At 60.7% G+C, this 18,984-nt stretch overlaps 1 protein-coding gene across 2 annotated transcripts; it reads right to left on the reverse strand.

Annotated features, from left to right (window-relative positions):
- Nucleotides 1-1,416: 1,416 nt before the first annotated feature.
- KLHL30 (kelch like family member 30) lies at nt 1,417-13,424 on the reverse strand. 2 transcript variants are annotated; one of them, XM_004743718.3, is made up of 9 exons: nt 13,337-13,424; nt 11,850-12,091; nt 10,669-11,487; nt 9,278-9,413; nt 7,139-7,225; nt 6,423-6,578; nt 5,213-5,401; nt 4,564-4,709; nt 1,417-3,119 (listed from the first exon to the last, which is right to left on the reverse strand). In XM_004743718.3, exons 3-9 carry the CDS (start codon nt 11,440-11,442, stop codon nt 2,868-2,870), a joined length of 1,740 nt encoding a protein of 579 aa, XP_004743775.1. In that variant the 5' UTR covers nt 11,443-11,487; nt 11,850-12,091; nt 13,337-13,424; the 3' UTR covers nt 1,417-2,867. The 2 variants fall into 2 exon arrangements, with proteins under 2 accessions (XP_004743775.1, XP_004743776.1); XM_004743719.3 differs by lacking the exon at nt 11,850-12,091.
- Between the last annotated feature and the right edge of the window lie 5,560 nt (nt 13,425-18,984).

Raw genomic sequence — 18,984 nt, forward strand, 5'->3', positions numbered from 1 at the left:
GAGCACAGAGGGCCAGGACCTTGTGTGTTTCTGGGGTCCCATTTCAAAAATGAAATCCACTCAGAGGAGGGCGGGGCTTAGGCAAGAATCACACAGGTCAAGGACCAGCAGAAACCAGGTTCCGATGGCACCCAACGGCTTGTCCCCCTGCAGCAGCTGCCCCGGGGTCAGAGCGAGGTCCGCATCTGGGGCTGAGGTCCTGGATCCCAGGGTGGAAGTACTGAATGAGTGGCCGCAGAAGGGGACCTGACGAAGCCCGAGGTGTCCTCCCCCATGCGCCCTCATGCCCGGATGAAACTTAATCCTCATTCTTGGGCCCTCATGTCATGGCCTAGCCCTGGCTTCCCATCAGCCTGCTGTACTCGAGCTGTTCCCACTCTTCTCTTTTCCTCCAGAGGAAGAACCTCTGCTGATGAAGTCATGGGAATAAAAGCTCCCTTTGCCCCCGAAAACAGTGGGAGCCTGGCGTCAGCCTGTTGTGTGGCCTCTCCATGACCAGGCAGGCGATCTTTGCTGCTTACTGGAACCTTCCAAACACATGACATCATCTAAATCTCAAATCCTGTGATCATTCCCATTGCACAGATGAGGAAACTGAGCCTGAGATCTTGGGACTTGCCCAAGGTCACTGGTCAGGCCTTCGAAGCTTGGGGTCAGTAGCTCATGCAGTGAAGAGTGACTCATTCCTGCTGCGTACCAGGCATGGGGCAGGAGCCGAAAATAAGCCACGAGCATCCTGGACAGGTCTGTGGGCAAGCTCAGCTTTCAGGGGGGGGAAGGGTCCTTTCTCACGTCTACCCATAGCATCTCTTGCCTTATGCTCTGCTCATTGTTTCCATGCTTTCAATTAATTCACTTAAAAAACCAGACTAGCTCACCTCTCCGTTTTAATGTAAGAGGGTAGATTTTGGTGATAGTGGCCCAGGCTGTGTTCCTTCAGCAAAGGCCCCAGATCCTTGGCACCCTCTCCCTCCGGCTCTCTGTCTGGAGGCTGCGTCCTTTCCTTCCCATGCAGAGGGGTGGAGGGCTGGTGACAGCTCCTCCACTGTTGCTAGGTGCCCCCCTGGAGGCCTCTTCAGCCCTCCCTCCCTGGACTCCCCCTACCTGCCCACACCTCGGAAGTAGCCCTTTGTTACACTGCCTTCTGTTACTCTATTTCAGGGGTCATCTGTTTCCTCCCAGGACCCTGAAGGACACAACTGGCCTGAGCCAATGAATGGGGGTGGCTCAGCAGATCAGATGAGGGGATCTGGCACCCAAATGTTGAGGACCAGGCCCTGGAGTGGGCTGAGCTTCCCCCACCCCAAACACGAGCTCCCCACCATTGCCCCCCATGCTGTGCAGGAACAGAAGCCGGTCTTATTCTAGAATACCCCCCTTCCAACCCATTTGTGATAAAAAGAAGTCCATGGACACGTTGAGTCTTTGTTTTAAAAGTGTTTGGCTGAGTAGCTTCAATAACTGGAAAACATTGCAGGAGATTTCCGTATGGAAAGATTCAGGGATCCCAGAAACCGTCATCTTCACGTCCGTCCACTCCCCCAGCTGACTAGACGGCCTCAGATCTGGGGCTCGTGCTTCTTTGGAAGCAGACCCCCAGGACGCCCTACTCTGTCTAACCCTTGAGGTGCAAATTCTATTCTTCCACGGGAAATGGGCATGAGGCTTCAGATCTGGGAGCAAGGTGGATGTGGAGGGACTCCAGGATTCCCTCCTTGGAGCCCAGGGATGCCAGAGGCCTCTCTGGTCCCCTGGGGGTTTCAAGGAAGAGGCTTCGAGGAGAGGAAACTCAGTCCAGAGGGAGGTGGGAGCTCCTGAGGCGTCAGACGGTCAGTGCCAGAGCCGGAATCAGGTTGGACCTAGGACCTCCCCAACTTACAGCCCTGTGTGCCTCCATGAAGCTCACAGAAAAAGGGGAGGACCCCTTAGCACCAGTGTGAGTCCTTCAGTGGGATACCTCATCAAGGACCAGTGAGAAGGACCAGGGTGGGGAGTGTTGGCACCAGTTTTCCATGGGACCCCAGGCAGAATCTGGGGGCGCAAAGGCAGCCCTGAAGCACCCTGAGTCACACTGTGTGCTCGTGGGGGAGCCCATGGGGGCATTGCTACCCTCGCTTAGGAGGCCACCTGAGAGCAAGGCATCAACCTGCCCAAGAGGTGTTGTCAGAAATCCCTGTAGGACCCCCACCTCTCCCTTCATGGGCCTGCTGCTGGGACTCTCATTCTTGCACTGGATCAAATGACCCCGAGAAACAGGGGTGATCCTGGCCAGAGAACACACCTTCCTGCTCACCTCCCTGGGAAGACTTCACTCACCCTCTCTCCCCTCAACCCCCACATGGGCAGCGGACCCTCTCTCCTGACCCCACGCCCTGCTCCTCCCTTCCCGGTGTGTGATGGACATGGGGCCAGAGAGGGGCAACTGCCAGATGTGGACACACAGCTGTGGGCCAGGCAGAAGCGGGCTCACAGTAGCCCGGGGCCAACCCACCCCAGGACCTTTGCTCTGGGTTGCAGTTTCCTGGACCACTCCTCCCTTGTACAACACCTCCCAAAGCCACAGGTAGGACACACGGCTGGGGGCGGCCACACTGCATCTCCTGGACCCCTCGGCTCCTGAGTCTCAGGCCTCAGACCCGCCAAGGGCAGGAGCGCAGCTTCTCCCTGCCGTGCAGGTGGTGGGAGTCCAAGCCCTTGCTGCCACTTTGTGCAGTTAGTGCGGTGGCTGCGGGGACTGAGGCTATGTCCTCTGATGTCCCCGGTGGCCCGAGACCAGCACTTAGTGGACAAGGAAGCCCAACCCGAGAGGGGGCTGTCCCTCAGGGTCAGGGTGCAGCCGGGCCCGGCCCCATGGGACGAGGAGCTGCTCAGTGCTCCTGGGCCGGGCTGAAGGGCTGGGTCCACTTGGACACGTCCAGAAAGACGGTTGAGGCCCCGTGGTAGAGCCAGAGGCGGGGCAGGGAGCCATGGCGGGTCCAAGCATCACGCCCCCGGTCGTAGGCCTCCATCTCCACGAGGTAGTCGCCATCCATGCCCTGCCAGCGACCGCCGGTCACGTACAGTGCGTCACCTAGTGGCACCAGCGCGCCGTTCTCATGCAGACTGTGCAGGGACTGCACCTGTTGGGGGGGGGCAGTGGTCAGGGGCCCATGGGGGGGGTAGTGGCAATGGCCAAGGGAACCTCATGGTGCAGGGCACAGGGGACATGCAGAGAGGACAGCCAGCACCTGGTCCTGCTCCCTGGGACCTCACCCTGGCTCCCTGTGACCCTCTCCCCCGGGGCCCTTCAGACTGTCCCTTTAGTGCTCTCCTCTCCAGCTCACATCTCCCAGGATGATGTGTCCAGGCTCCTTGCTCTCCTGGGCCCCAATTTGGCCATATGTGGAGTTGGGGTGTCAGATGGGGCTGGGGACATGGAAGCCCAAGCCTGGAGCTGCTCCCCGGGGCAAGTTCTGGGCTGGGCCTCTGATTCTTGGTTGTTCTCTTGGAGGGGACAGATGTGACCTCAGCTCTGACAGACAGACACACACACAGACACACAGACACACACACACCAGAAGCCGCTCTTGCCATGGGGAACCTCACTTTGCCCCTGTACCTCCTGCCTCCGCCCATGGCCTGGGCTGGGGCTGTGAGGTGGGAGCCAGAGGCCAGAAGAGAGGTGGACCCTTCTGGAAGAGCCCAGAGTGTGTGGGAAGGAAGAGGCCTGTCTGTGGCCTGCATGTGCAGACAGTCAGGGGCAACCAGCCCCGAGGAGGCCTGGAGGCCCAAGTGGAGCCCTTTGTGGCCAGGAGGCCCCCGAGCAGCGGCATGGTCCCGGCAGAGGCCTGGCTCTGGCCCAGCTGGGAGGCCCCGAGAGAAAGTGGCATCCTGGCAGGACCCACGCAGCACCTGTCTCACTGCAGGGTAATGGGGCCTCCCGTCAGCTGGGCACTGACACCGGGGGACAGCTGCAGGCGGCAGGATGGCGAGGTCCCACTGTGGGCCAGCCGCCCCGGGCCGGGTGAGTGCAGGAAGCAGGCTGCCCTCTCGGGCCTCCAGGAATTGAGAATCTTAGGGCAGGTGAGGCAGACCCAGGGTGTCTGGCTAGTGCTGAGGCCACTGCCATGGGCACTGGGCACCATCCCTCCTCTCTCCAGAAGGAACACACAGAAAGGCTCGGGCCTGAGATGCCCAGCATCTGCTCTCTCCGTAGCAAGGAGAGAAATGGAGCACCAAGATGTGGGCCGCTCCCACCCCACCCACAGCCAAGGGCTCCTCTCCCTTGCTCGGTCACCCCCTCGGGTAGGAGGTGCCCTCCCTCCGGGGCTTGGCCCACACCAGGCTGCCCCTGAACGCTCCCTAGGCTGAGCCTGGTTTTGCCCCAGAGAAGAACAGACCACCCCGGGCCAGGGACAGAGCACCCATGGTGACTAGGAGCCCCCGGGCCTTGGCTCTCCTGTCTCCACAGGGGCTCCGGGCCTCATCCGTCCTTCCATTGCGGTAACAGCCCCAGGCCCCGCCGTCCCCAGGCTGGCTCTCCGCAGTGTCAGGGGTCCTGGGTTGGCAGAGCCCGAGGCTCACCTTCTGCCACAGGTTGGCCCCAGGGTCGTACACGTAGACCTTCTTGGTGTTGTCACCGACCAGGTAGAGGGCTCCCTGCAGTGCGGCACAGCGCGGAGAGGACAGGTACTTGGGGAGGAAGGGCGAGGCGATCACGCTCCACACATCTGCGGGGGGACAACACGCCGGGCCCACCTTCACCTGGGGGCCTCTGCCTCTCCCGCGCCCACTGGCCGGGTCAGGTGACTAGGGGCCCCATCTGACCCTGGGTACTGTCAGTCTCCCATGGGACTCTCACACCCACCCTGCAAAAATGGGTTCTGTGATCACCTGCACTGTCCGGAGGATGAGAGGGGAGAGAGGGGGCGACACGGGAGACCCCCCTGGAGCCCAACTCTGGCCTGGGGACTGGAGCCTAAGCCAGCGCCCACCAAGGCTTGCAGGTCCGGGCCCTGCTCCTGGCCCGTGGGGCAGGTTCTAGGCAAATGCCGCAGCCGGCAGCTTTGGGACCCGGAGGTGGGCTCCCTGTCACCTGCCACACAGCCCCTAGTCCCCATTCCCCTGGGGACTGCCTCATCCACCTGTGACAGGGCCATGGCCCTTTGGAAGAGACCTGTGGCTGCCTGCTCCCTGTCCCGACACCCCACCCCCCAGGCCCTGCGCCGCCCACCTGTGACAGGGTTGTAACACTGGAGAGCCAGGGCATTGTACTTGCAGGCGCTGGAGCCCACCAGGTACAGCCGGCCCCCGCAGCCAGCCGCGGAGAAGTTGCTGACATACTTGAGGGCAGGGCGGACGGGGGTCCAGGCGTCCGTGTAGGGGTCATAGCTCTCCACCTCCACCATGTCCAGGGTGGTGCCTGTCGGAGTGGGGGAGGTCAGGGCTGCCGGGGGCCAGGGACGAGGGAAGGGCCCCGGAAGCGCAGGACTGGGGGCTTTGCAGGGGCAGCCGAGGGCTTCCCCGGAGGGGAGAGGAAGGTGAGGGAAGGAAGGCATGGCCTTGCGAGGCTTGTGACTTAGCCCCTTCCACAGCCGGGGAGCGGAGGCAAGGCTGCTTGCCCAAGGCCACCACGTCAGGTGGTGTGGGTGTGGGCACCAGGACCCGGGAACACTCGAGTCCAGGCTGCTTGCCGGGGGCCCCCACCTGCCTGGGGCTCAGGACCTGTGTGTGCTCTCTGCTCTTGGCCTTGGGCTTGGTAGCCACTGGGGGCGCAGGGGCTGGCTGGGACAGCTGGGTTACTCAACAGTGGCCTCAAGGCCCATCTGTCACCCACAGAGGTTTTGGGGAACTCTTGGTCAGCCACGGTCATTTTGTTTTTCAGTATCTGACTGACTGTAGGGGTCCCGGGGGTGACCCCTTGCCACAGCTCTGGGGCATAATGGGGATTAGGTGGGCCTCTGTGCTCCGGCTGGGGGCATGGCGGGAGTAAAGGGGACAGCAAAGGAGAAACCATTGTGGGTCCCCTCAACCCAGGGGCTCCACAGAGGGGGTGACCCTGAGCAGAGGACTGAGCTCCCTGTTTTGGGGATGGGAGTGTTCATCTCTGCTGGAAGCTCAAGGCTCCAGCACGCCCCACCATCATTCTGTTTTCAGAATCCTTGCTGGAGCTTGCTATAAAGGCTCATGCCTGAGCCTCACCCCTGGACATCCAGGCACCCTGGTGTGGGGCTGGTTTACTCCAGATGGCGAGCTCCTGAGGGCAGGAACGGGGGAGCATGTCTCTGCGGTCCCTGAGGCCGGGGGGCTCTCTGGTCCCTGATGAGGACATGGGGGTGGGGAGACACTGTTGCGCGAATGAGAGGCTCCCAGGCTGCCCAGAGGTGGTGAGGGGCTGCCATGAGTAGGAGGCCGCTTGGGGCAGAGGGAGGGGGAGGCCTTACCGCCGATGGCATAGATCTCCCCATTGAGTGCCGCGCTGGCGTGGTTGGTGCGGGCCTTCAGCATGGGGGCCACTGGCTTCCAGGTGGCCTCCTTCAGAGGGAAGCTCCAGGCCTGGGTGGTTGACCAGGTGTCTGTCTTCGTGCCCCGGGAGCCACCTGTAGGAGAGGACCTGTCCCCTCAGCCTGGGGTCTCCAGACTAGTGGGGGCTGGGTACCGAGGGTCCTCTCTCCTTCTTCTCCCCATGCCAGGCCCCCATGGTGCCAGATGCTGGGCTGGGTGGTGGGGGAGACTGCAGGTGGCACAGCCTAGCTGTGTGACTTGGACAGGTCCCTCCCTACCCCGTAAACAAGGAGAACAAGATCTATGGTTTTAGATCTTTACCCGTGGTACAGCTGTTTTCCTCAACCAAATTGGGTACGAGCCTCCAAGTTCCCGGATATAAATGAGCAGGTGACCCTCCCACCTGCCACACAGTTCCTTTGGGGGAGACCCCGGCTGCGGGAACCTAACAAGTCCCCCCTGGCTTTCCATGTTGGACAGAACACGGGCCGGTTCCCTGTACCCACACGTGGACCTATGGATTTTAAATGTCCTAGTTTCCAACTCATGGAAACATCTAGAAGAGTCCCGCCTGAGCTAGAGGGGACAGCCGATTCTCGGTGGCTTCACGGCTTCACAGTCATCAGCTCCCTGGAAGGCCTTGCTGGGAACCCACCTGTGACATAGACTGTGTTGTTGAGCGCGGCGAGGGAGAAGCCCCATTTGTGATAGTCGGGGAAGTCCGGGAGCGCCATCCACCTCTCTGGCCAGGAGAGAGAGGGGCAGAGGGTCAGCATGGCTGAGCTCGCTGCTGCTGCCTCCCCTCTCCCCAGCACCTCTTCCCACGAGCAGGGGTATTCCCTCACCTGGGGAGGAGCACGGGGCGGGATTCGGCTGGCTGCCGTGGGGTGAGGTGGGGTTTGGGGACACCTCAGTTGCTCCACGTGCCCCTGCCGGGTCTGGTTCCCCAGGGCTCCCACCTCCCCACACGGCCCCCCGAAGCCCAGCATGCAAACAGGACACAGGACTGCACCCGGGGTGTACAGGGAGGTGGCCCGGGCTCTGGGCCCCTGGGTTGGGTCCCACCTCTGACACGGGGTAGTATGTGAACGGGCCTGACCTCTGGTCCCTGGTGGGTTAGAACATGAACATCATTCATTCACTCGTTCCTCAACCATCATTCCTTTCTTCTCCCTGAGCACCCAGTGGGCCATGAGCCGCCACGGGTGTGCAGGGGACATGGGGAGATGTGGGCCTTGCAGCAGCTGGGGCGAGTCCAGACCCCCGCTCTCATGCACCACTGTGGGCCCTGGGGACGCATAGCCTCAGCTTGTCCTCTGTCGAGGGGGCTAGTTCCCACCTCACTCGGAGGCGGGGGGAAGCATGGATGACCCGTATTTGTCAGGGGGCTGCTACTCTGTTAGCGGACCTGGGGATTGTTGCCACAGTGGGGAGGGACAGAGCCGTACACCCACTTCGGGCCCACCTTCAAGGAGCTACATGAGGGTAAACTGAGACAAGTGATGAGAAAATGCTTGAAAAATTCAAAATGAGAGAGTCAACGTGGGAGTGTGTGAGCAAACGGACACATTTTGGATGCTCGTGGAAAGCTGTGAGGAAGACCCAGGCCTCTGGGAGGTCCCCTGGGAAGATTCTGTGTACTGTTGACAACCGGCTTTAGGACACGCAGAACTCCGGTCTTGCTGGGCACCTGCCCTCTGGGCAGGGACTGCGTGTCCCCCTGACTCATGTCTGTGTCACCCCAGGGTGGGGACGGCCAAGCGGTCACCAGGTCTTGGCCTGCTACTGTGCCCCCCGCTGTCCTCCCCTTGGGGCTGGAGGGACAGCTGTTCCCGGGTGGAGCCAGCAGAGCTCATTTCCTGACGTCAGCCCCCAAATCCCCTCGTCAGCCCCTGACCTGGGACAGCCGGTCTCATGCTTCCTAGAGCCCGCCAGCCAATGACGTCATGGGGGTGGCTGGTGACTGGCCCAGTGGGCCTGGGACACCGGCCAACGCTCCTTAGAGCCTTCAGAAGAGCTTTCCAGGGCCAGTGTAGCCCTCCAGAGATCCTGCTGTCCTCCTACTCCTCCCCATTTTCTGGGCAACCCTGTAATGGGGCCCTGGGCAGGAGAGGCCCCGTCCCTGCCCGTCAGGTCCGTGCCCTCACTACGTGAGGAGTCCTTTCCACAGATGAGGACCGGCTTAGGGCAGTGAAGTGAGCTGCTAAAAGGCTGGAATTAGAACCCTGTTTGAGGGGCGCCTGGGTGGCTCAGTGGGTTAAGCCGCTGCCTTCGGCTCAGGTCATGATCTCAGGGTCCTGGGATCGAGTCCCGCATCGGGCTCTCTGCTCAGCGGGGAGCCTGCTTCCTCCTCTCTCTCTCTGCCTTTCTGCCTACTTGTGATCTCTCTCTGTCAAATGAATAAAATAAAATCTTTAAAAAAAAAAAAAAAAGAACCCTGTTTGAGTTGACCTAGTCCTTGGGTTCCTACCCTCTGGGCCACTGCTCCAAGCTCCTCATTCTCCCCCTGGGGCCAAGGTTCCACGGGGCATGCAAGCCAGTGACTGTCCCCCGACACGGGGTGGGTTGGGCAGCAACACCCTTTACCCTGGACTCTGGACCCCCAAAAGGCCAAAGTTGGGGGCTGTGGCTAGAGGGTGAGGAGGCCACCGTGTCCCCGCTGTCAGCCTCCCCGCTGCCTGTGCTGGTCTCGGGGCTCTCCTGCAGCCCTCTCCCTGGAGCCCCTCAGTCCCTCCACCTGCACGGCGGACACGAGGGCCTCGTGGGCTGCAGGGCCGGCGCCAGGGCTACTCACGGGCCTTGCTGTTGTAGAAGGCGAAGTTCCTGGGGTGAGGGGTGGGCTCCTGGGCGCCCTCCTCCTCCTCCTCCAAGGCCCGCCCGCCCACCACCACCAGAACTTCCTCCAGCTTCTGAGGGAGGGCCAGCTGTGCCTGTGGGGGAGGAAGGCTGGGTTAGAGGGGCCGGTGCCTCTATTCCCCATGCAAGGGGCCCCGGGGGCTAGCAGGCGTTTTCTGGGGCTGGACTTTGGTGGGGCAGCTGTGTTGGTGCACACGCATGGGGAATGTGAGCATGTGTGTAAGCATGTGTGTGTGTGCACCATGGTTGCGTGGGGCCAGACATGGTGGTAGATTCTCAGGACAGGGAGAGAAGGGACAGCAGGTGCATTTGTGACCCAAACCTGAGCGCTGCTCCCTCCCCGCAGTCCCGGCATGCAGTCCCACATGCCTTCCAGAGGCGTCCCCGCACCCATCTTTGGGTGCCAACCCTGACTCTGTCCCCAGTTCCTCCCCTGCGCCAGCATGCGGGTGCTAAACTTGGATGACCCTGGCTGGGCGGGAAATCCCAGCAGGGTTCCACCCTGGCTGGTGAGTGGCCAACTGCTCCAAGCTCCCAGGCCCCTGGGGCTCCCCCACGTCTCTGGCCCCTCCTGCAGCAGGCCTGCACCTCCAGTTCCAAGGTGATTGCCTGGCAGGACAGGGCCGCAGGCAGCTGCCAGCACCAGGACGGCCTGCTGTGCCCAGTGGCGCCGGACAACAGTGTGGGTCGCACTTGGTCCCCTTGCAGCATGACCCTGGCCGGAGCTACAGCTGTGTCCCCAGGCCTGGCTCCTGGGGGCTCCTCCAGAGCAGGGCCCCGAGCCGGCTGTCTAGCCACAGACAGACTCCTCGGCTGTTTGTCGCTGTGTCTGGAGCTGTCCCTCTCATCGCGGCACCAACCGAAAACCGCAGCCCGTGAACGCTCGACCCTGTCCCCAAGGGGCAGGAAGGGGCCTGCTGCACTCTCGGCCCAGGCCCTCTTCCTGCCAAGCTCCTAGCCCTGCTCTAAGGCCCAGCCAAGGTGCCACCTCCTCCAGAGAGTTCTCCCTGACTGGCCAGCTTGCCCCGGATCCCCCCAGCCCAGCTTTGGCCTTTCTCACACGGCCTTAAGCCTGTTTCCAGGTTTGTCTGCACCAAGCTGTGGGCTTTGACCAGGGAGAATTCAGTCACTTCTGGGTTCCCCTCCCCCTCACATCTGGGGTGTGAGATATAACCGGCGCCCTGGGGATGAACAGGAACGCCCTCACAGGTAACCAGCCCAAGGCAGGGAGAGCTGTGAGATTTGGGGCACGGGGGAATAGGTGCCCTGTACTCCCCAGCCCCATGCAGGTTGGGGTCTCCGGGGCTCCCCTCCTTGCCCCTTGCTCACCTCATCGTGGCCCTGCGACAGGGCCACGCGGCACACCTCCGACTCCCGGATCAGCGGCTCGGTGGCCAGCAGCTGCTGCACACAGGGTCTGGGCACGGCGTCCAGGCGCACCAAGCCGAGGAGCTCGGGGAGGTGGACAGCCCGGGCTTGCGGGTCATGGCGTACCCAGCGCAGCAGGGCCTCCAACCGGCTCTGCTCTGGCTGTACCTGCAGCAGCTCCCCGGTCAGACAGGCAACCAGCCGGTCCTGGGGCAGCTGCAGGAACTCGTCCTCCTGGGCCACGGCCTCGAAGTTCTCCCGCAGGAAGGCCCAGGCCTTGGCGGCCACGCCCAATAGCCCCTGCTGCTCCCCAAACTCACAGATGCCCAGGCAGTTGGTGGCGTCCAGCTGCTGCTGCAGGTAGCGGCCGCACACCTTCTGTACGGCGGGGAAGTGCAGGCGGGCGGCCGTGCGGGTCAGCGCCTCCACATTGCCCTGCGTGACCGTCAGCCGGCCTGTGTACACAAAGTCCACCAGCTGCCCCACTACACTGGGCTCCACGTCCCGCAGCTCCACACGCGCCGAGAAACTCTCAGCAAAGTCGCCCGCGAACATGGCATGGAAGTAGGGGCTGCTGAGTGCCAGGAGGCCTCGGTGGCAGGGCAGCTCCCGGCCGCCCACCAGAAGCGTGACATCGGCCAGCTTGGGCTGTGAGCGCAGCCGCCGCAGGCCATCCAGCATGTCCTGTGCGTGCGACGGCACGTGGAAATCCAGATCGTCCACGTTCCGCACCATGGCCACCCGCACCACGGAGAGAAGAGCTGGGCCCCGCCTGCGATCCTGGGGACAGAAGAGGGCAGGGTCAGCCAGGGCAGGGCATGGCTCTTTTGCCCAAGTCACCCATCCCAGCCGGCCGCCCTTTCCATCTTCCACCAGCACTGGCTAAGCATCACAGATGTGCCAAGTGCCTTGTTCAGCCCCGTCGCCCTGCACAGTTGGCTTAGCATTAGACCCATTTTATGGTCAGAAGGTTGAGGCTCAGAGAGGGCCAGAGACCTACCCCCAGCCAAGTAAGCAGAGCAGGGCCACACCGGCACAGAAACCATACCCAGCGTCCTCCACAGTTCCGGGCTATGCAGAGCAGACCCCTATCCCTGGGGCCCCCCCAACTCCAAGTGGCTTTCTCTGTTTCCAAATCTGACCTTGCTGGGGAGGGTGATGAGGGTCTTTGGAAGTTTTCCTGCCCCACCGGTCCTCACTGTCCACAGTTACATGGAGCCTCGGGCTGCCATGACCTTGCTGGGTGACCTTGGTGCCAGTTTTCTCAACTGCAGATCCAGAGGCTGGCGGGGAAAGGACTCTGTGGTCACAGTGCTCCCCAGGGTCTAGGCCGCTTCTCAAGGGTGGCGTGCCTTCCTCACGTGGGCTGCATGACACCCAGGGTCTGCGTAAACGTGGGGAAACACAAGCATGAGAGACTCACATCCCCTGTCCAAGATCACACAGCTAGAAGTGGGGGAGCCAGGCTCAGGTCCCACGTGCTGAGCCCCAGGTTACAGGACCCTGGGTGTATGTTGGTAAAGACAAATACTACTAAGGAGACCTCTCTGGGCAGTGATTTCGAATCCATGTGCATATCATCGGATTCAGCAAGGGTACTTCTGGCTTATTTAATTATGTGCGTATTCTTGTATGTACTCCTGACATTTTACCCCAAGAAAGTTGCCCCAGATTTCACCTGGAGCTACCTACCTAAATGGTTCAAAAAGCTGCCCCCGGGACATCATCTGTCCACCAGGGGGCGCCTTGCAGAGCCAGCAAAGCGAAGGAAAACGGACACCGGCCCCACGCAGGGACCAAAACCCTTGGTGAAATAAGTAAGATCAGAATAACTAAGGTCTGTAAAGAGAACCGTGACCTGTGGATGCCAAGGGGCAAGGAGGGCCCTGCTGACTTCGGTGCCGGTGCCAGGGTCGGTGGCAGGAACTGAGGCCCTTCCCTACACCCCCTCTCCCAGCGTGCCTACAGAGCACAGCAGTACCCAGGGAGCCCAGCGAGGACGGGACAGGTCGGGGGCCTGGCCAGCATCCGTTCTGCCTCCCAGGGAGGCCCTCTGGCTGAGTGAGGCCAGAAGACGAGCCCTTGGCCACTGCCCCCCAGGCCTCACATTCCCGTCATTCCTGCGTTCCCTGTGGCCAGCCGCTATGGCCTCGGGGGCAGTGGGCAGAGTTTCCACCCCCCTCCTCCCAGGGCCTCAGCTGCGTTTACTGACACCTGCCACCCTGTGGTCCCGAACGAAAGGGGTGGGGGCTTCTGGAGAGCCTCAGAGCCTCAGCCTGGTGCCTGTCCAGGCCAGGAGTGAGGAGGGCTTCAGCAGGCGGGACACAAAGGGCCTAAAGCCAGCTGCCCCTAGGGACTAGACCCTGGGGTCCTGGCTGCCGCTGGAGGAGGTGGCCCAGCCTCCCCGTTGCCCACCTCTCCAGCCAAGACACTGAGGGGAGTGTGCCGGCTGAGCCCTCACCATACCCCAAGGGGCCCAGCTTGACTGGGATTAGGGGTCTGTGTCCAAACACCCAGCCCTGTGATCTCTATGCCCCGACAGGCTATCCCACCCTCCCCTGCTGCTCTCTGCCCCAAATCCCACCTCCCATTCCCCGATGTCCACACTCCAGAGTCCCGGGGACCCTACCTCTCAGTTGGCCCTTGGTTCTCCGAGAACTCAGGCCGGAGAATAGGACTTCCCAGCCAGCCAGGGGTACGGATGGCCTGCTGGGCTGGGCTGGGCTGGGCACCACGTGGGGACGGACAGAAGGGTATTTTTAGCGCTGTCTGCTTTGGAAGGGAGTGGGGGAGGGAGGGCCTGGTGGGGGAGGGAGAGAGGTGATGCCCCTCCCAGGCTTCAGATCTGGAGGCCCACACTGGCCACGTCAGGAGGGCTGAGGTCTCCCAGACCCCAGGGACCAGGACAGACAGCAGAAAGCACTGCAGGGGGACAGTGGAGGCTGGGCTGGAGACACAGGGGGCGCATAGAGGCCCCAGCTCAGGGCCTGGGTGTGAGCAGGACCTGATGGTACTCACTTCTCTAATGGTCATTGACAGGTCCCCAAGTGGCCTTGTGTTCATCTGTCAACCGGGGAAAAGTGACTATCACAAAGACATGCCGGTTGGTGAGCAAAGGCTTTCAGGATCTGCGGTGGTGGTTGGGAAGCCTTTGGTGGTTAAAGCGGTGCCCAGAGCGGTAAGGAGGACTCCCTGAGGGCTCCCCTGGGCTGGCGACGGGGATGCTGGAACCCGAGGCCCCAGGTCATGGCGTGGCTTCAGCCCTGGAGCAGCCCTGGCCTCCTCCTTCCCCGTGAGAGCCAGAGGTGGTGAAGAAATGAGATCATCTAAAAATACAGCCCCGGGGGCATGCAGCCTCCCCCGCAGCCTTGGTTCACAGTGGCCACAGGGGAACCCCTCACAACAGGAATGCAGCGGTGCCCTGGACCCAGGCCACTGAGAGGGGGTCTGCGGATATCTCTTCCGCCAACGGTCAGAGCAAAGCTTCCCAGCCGAGAACGTGCAGGTACACGGGAGGGAAGCCAGCAGCCGGGGAGGCCGGTTGAGGGCTCCACCTGTCGTCCCTCCTTCCTTCACCTGTGTGGCCCTTGTTAATACCACCATTCTCCAGGCATGTGAGATGTGGAGGGTCGGGGAGGGCCGAGTCTGATGGAGGCACTGGGATGCTCCCCAGGGACTAGCCTGACGCGGCTCTAGTGCAGGGAGGCTCTGGGGATGATACCCCCACTCCTGGAGAAGTTAGGTGATTTCTCAAGGGTATTAGGGTATCATGACAGCTTGGGTCCTGGACAGGTGACCCCTGTCCTGCCAGTGTAGCTCCTTGCTTAGGGGATGGTTGTGGGCTAGAAGCCACAGTCCTGGTCCCACAGTGTACGCTGTCTGGTTTGAATTCAGTCTTTACACAAATTACTGCCACGGCTGACTAGGTAAATACGAGTTTTCAAGGTGCTTCCAAACTCTGCTCACTCGTGCTTTCTGATTCCATGCTGCCCTCCCCAGCCCTGCCCAGCTGAGTCACAGCCCAGCTCAACCTTCCCAGTCTGCTCAATTCAGCCCAGTTCATCCTAGCCCTGCCCAGCCCAGCTCAGCCCAGTTCAGCCTAACCAAGTCCAGCCAAGCCTGCCCAGTCCAGCCCAGCCCACTCTAAGCCCAGCCCAGCCCAGCCCAGCTCAGCCCAGTTCAGCCCAGTCCTGCTCAGCCCAGCTCAGCCCAGTTCAGCCCAGTCCTGCTCAGCCCAGCTCAGCCCAGCCCAGTTCCGCCCACTTCAGCCCAGCTTAGCCCAGTTCAACCCAGTTCAGCCCAGCCCAGTTCAGCCCAGTTCAGTCCAGCTCAGCCTAGCTTAGCCCGGTCTAGCCCAGCCCAGCTCAGCCCTGACCATTTCAGCCCAACCCAGCCCAGAGCTCAGTCATAGCCCAGTCCAGCTCAGTCATAGCCAGCTCAGTCCTGCCCAGCCCAGTTCAGCCCAGCTCAGCCTAACCCAGTCCTGCCCAGCCCAGCCCAGCCCCTGCTTCAATGGTCCCAGGAGCTGCACTCTGGCCTTCAGCATCAGCATCCTGTGGTCACAGAGGAAAACGCTCATGACCGTCTCCAGCTCTCTTACCCAGGACCATCCTGGGGACACCACTGCAGAGGGAACAGAGGTCTTACTCCTGCCCCCCCCCCCGTGCTTGTAGCCAGAACACAAAGGGTTAATGTGCACCCAGCCCAGGCTAGAGGAGAGAGAACAGGGTATTCTAATGACAGGGCCCCTGTCACAGGGAGCTGACCACCCCTCCCCCTTGTGGGGAGAGAAGACATACCGCCTCATGTCACTGGTCTGTTTGGGAAACTCAACACCAAGTGCTTGAAACAGATCTTTATCTCAGATTGCTACAGAGCTGGGCAGTTTTTAAAAACACGGTGCTTGTTTCTTTTCATGATGATAAAAATAACACATGTTCATTTTGGAGCGTTTGGAAAACACAGGAAAATCCGAAGCAGAACACTTTGACCCGTAAAAGGGGATCCCCACGAACACAGGGGCAACTCCCCTCCAGTCTACCCCGAGCCAAAAGCTGCGGGATCGGTGCGGGTCCTGTTTCATCAGTTTATGTCACCTGCCCAGCATTTCTGATGCCATCAGTCTTTGAACGTATCATCTTGGATTTCATCATACTGTGACTATATCACACTTTAAGAATTCGAAGGGACATCCAGTTACTTTTATTAATGGACATGTGGGTCGTGTCATTTTGGGCTAAGATAAATAACCACGGCGCCACCTCCGTGATTCAGAGTCAGAGAGTGAAGTCATGCATTAGAGTGTGCACAGCCCAATGCACCTTTTGGCCAGTGAGCCTGGGGGCCGGCGTGGGTGACTGAGGCTTTTCCTCCAGTGGGAGGGGACGCTGGTCCCTATGCCTGCCCCAGCACCCATGGGTGGTGAGGCCCCTGGCACACCTGACCTGCCCAGCCCCTCCTCGGGGGTTTTATAGCTTCACCTGCTTATGGTATCTCTTGTTCCATCTGGGATTTATGTAGGGCAGGGCTGCCCTCAGGTCCTATTCCCCCCACCCGCAAATAGTTTACCAGCACTCTGGAGACTGCTATCGACCATTCCTTCTTTCTCCCATGGTTTAGCTGTGGTGTCGTCGTCTTAGGGCAATGTTTTTCGTGTGAAACATCTCAGATTTCTCTGCTCTGATCTGTTGATCGGAACGAAATATACTTTGGGGTCTGAACCACCCGGTCTGAGGGACTACTGCTCTACAATTATGCGATGTCTTCACGTCTGAAATGCCTCTTCCTCTTTAATCTTTTTGTTTGCTGGATTTGTTATCTGTTGCTGCGTAACAAATGACCCACAATCGAGTGTCTTTTTTTTTTTTTTTTAAGATTTTATTTATTTGAGAGAGAGAGAGAGAGCACAAGCAGGGGAAGAGCAGAGGGAGAGGGACAAGCAGGCTCCCCACTGAACAGGGAGCCCAATGTGGGGCTCGATCCTAGGACCCTGGGATCATGACCTGAGTTGAGGCAGAGGCCTAGTTGACTGAGCCACCCAGGTGTCCCCCAAATCTAGTTTCTTCAAACAATAAACATATGTGATCTCACGTGGTTTCCTGGCTCTGGGAGCACCTTACTGAGGTTTCTGCCTTCAGATTTGTCCTTAGCTGGCACCATGGGTCAGCCAGGCTGCCGTCATCTGAGGGCCTGACTGGGACAGGAGGCCTTGCTTCTCCCTGCATGGACCCCTCTTACGAGCCTGCTCCCAGCATGGCCCAGGGCTCTCCTCAGAGGTAAGGGAACCACAAAGATGGGAGTCGTTATTACCTACTTGAAGCAAGAGCTCTCTCTTCTGCCATATTCTGCCAGAAGAGGGGCACACATCAGAGGACGGGGACGCTGGGGGCCTTCCTGGAGGCCGGCTTCACAGCTGTCCTGATTGACCGTTCCTTTCGAATGAAACTCAGAGTCAGTTTAAAAAATAAGGAAGAGACTGTCTCTGCATTTAACCGGTGCACTGAAATGGGAAGAATTGTGTTATTAGCCGCATTTATTCAGTCGTGAGGAAAAAGGCAATGTTCTTTCAGCACCTTTGGTACACCTTCATTTTTCTTCGTCTTTGTCCTGCACACATTTATGGGCCTGGGAGAGAGATGGGATGCCCTCTGTCCAGTATTTTGCTGGCTCGTTAGGGAGCTCCTGGGCTGGCACCGGGGACAAGGTCCCCTCACTGCATCTGGTCCCCTCACTGAAGTCTGCAGCCCCAGATGCCTGAATGGGGCTCTGGGGTTGTACCAACTGGATGACAGGGTTACAGGCACCAAACAGGCCTCAGAGCTGGGAGTGTGGCCTTGCTGGGGTCAGCCTCAGACTCCGACAAGGAACATCTGCTCCCCGCTGGAGGCTGCTAGTGGGCTGGGGGTTTCCAGGCCGCTGAGCATCAGAATCACCCAGAACCTCTCAGGAAAACACAGCTTTCCCAACATCAGCTGTGGGGCAGGGGCTTCGAATTCCTAGAGCCACTGCCCAGACCCCTGGGAAACAGAGTCCACAGAAGGCATCTGGGGAGTCACCCCTGAGTGCCCAGCAGAGGTGCCTACCCCATTCCTCCTCCCCCAGCACCTCCAGTTTCAAACCTGGATCTGAGCCACCGCCTCACCCCAGGGCTTCCTGGGACCCACTATGGTTGTGGGGCGCCCCCTGCTGGCCTTGGTCTAGCGCCTCCGCTGAGAAAGTCCTGAGGCCTGGGAGGGACTTGCCCAAGGCCCCAGGGAATGCTCATAGACCAGCCCCTCAAGTCAGGTGTGCTGGCCCCCTGTCCAGTGCTCTCCTGACCACCCTGGGCTGGACCACCTCTGAGGCCAGGTCTGTGTCTACTGCCCAGCCCCGCAACACCCCTTCTTCTGTGGCCCAGCCCTTGGAACAAGGTCCTGCAGGTGGCACAGGAGGAGCGAGGGAGACATCAGAGTATCTGGCACCTTCTGACACCCCAGCGCCCCCAGCCCCACCCTCAGACCTGCCCCTCCCCCCAGGTCTAGGCAGTGACAGTGTCCTGCAGACCAGCCCCCTGTCTAGCTCCGTCAGTTCCATCTGGGGACCAAGAGCCTGGAGGTGGCACCATACTCCTTTCCCCTGCTCCATCTCAGGACAGAGATCCCTCCCACAGGGGACTGGCACACCCCCTCCAGACGCCAGGGGTGGGCAGGTCGGCACCACTCCCCATTCTGCAGATGAGGAATGGAAGGCCCTGTGGGGCTAAGGATGTCGCCGCCTGCAGTGGAGCTCAGATCAGGACTGCGGGACTCCCTGGGGCACAGGTGGCTCTCCCTTGCTGAGGGCACGCGGGCAACAAGCACAGGCAGCCCCAGCTTCACCCCCTCCGGAGGGTCCTGGCAGGCTGGCTACAAGGGCTCTGTGCCCCCTCCCGCAGCCTGCCCACCACCCTCCAAGTTCTGCAGGCTTCTGTCCCGAGGAGGCGGGGCTGCTGGGAGGGGTTTCCCAGAGGAAGATCCTGAAAACTCCTGTCCACGCACCACCTGTTGGGGCCACTGCACAGCTGAGCCATGCTTCTCCTCTGAAGCCTCCTGCTTTCGGGCCAGCCATCCTTGGCACCCATGGCCTGAGTGGGGACCCATCCTCTTGGCTATCATGGGGGCTGGAAACAAGCCACATCTCACGGCCAGCCACACGGGGCTTTGTCCCTAGTGCTGCTAGCGCCCTGTTCACTCAAGGCACCTGCGAGGCCCTCTGAGAAGATCCAGCTCTTTCCCTTGGTCCCCCACGGAGAAGAGTGTG

Source organism: Mustela putorius, unplaced genomic scaffold (assembly GCF_011764305.1).
Source record: "Mustela putorius furo isolate JIRA1106 unplaced genomic scaffold, ASM1176430v1.1 tig00003869_pilon_pilon_pilon, whole genome shotgun sequence".
In the NCBI taxonomy this organism is placed as follows: domain Eukaryota; kingdom Metazoa; phylum Chordata; class Mammalia; order Carnivora; family Mustelidae; genus Mustela; species Mustela putorius.

Coding starts and splice junctions, on each gene's coding strand:
- KLHL30 (XM_004743719.3), bottom strand. CDS start 11,442: ATGGTGCGGAACGTGGACGATCTGGATTTCCACGTGCCGTCGCACGCA. Junction 5,402..6,422: donor GGAGATCTATGCCATCGGCG/GTAAGGCCTCCC, acceptor CCACTCCGACAG/GCACCACCCTGGACATGGTG. Junction 3,120..4,563: donor GGGCCAACCTGTGGCAGAAG/GTGAGCCTCGGG, acceptor CCCCCCCAACAG/GTGCAGTCCCTGCACAGTCT.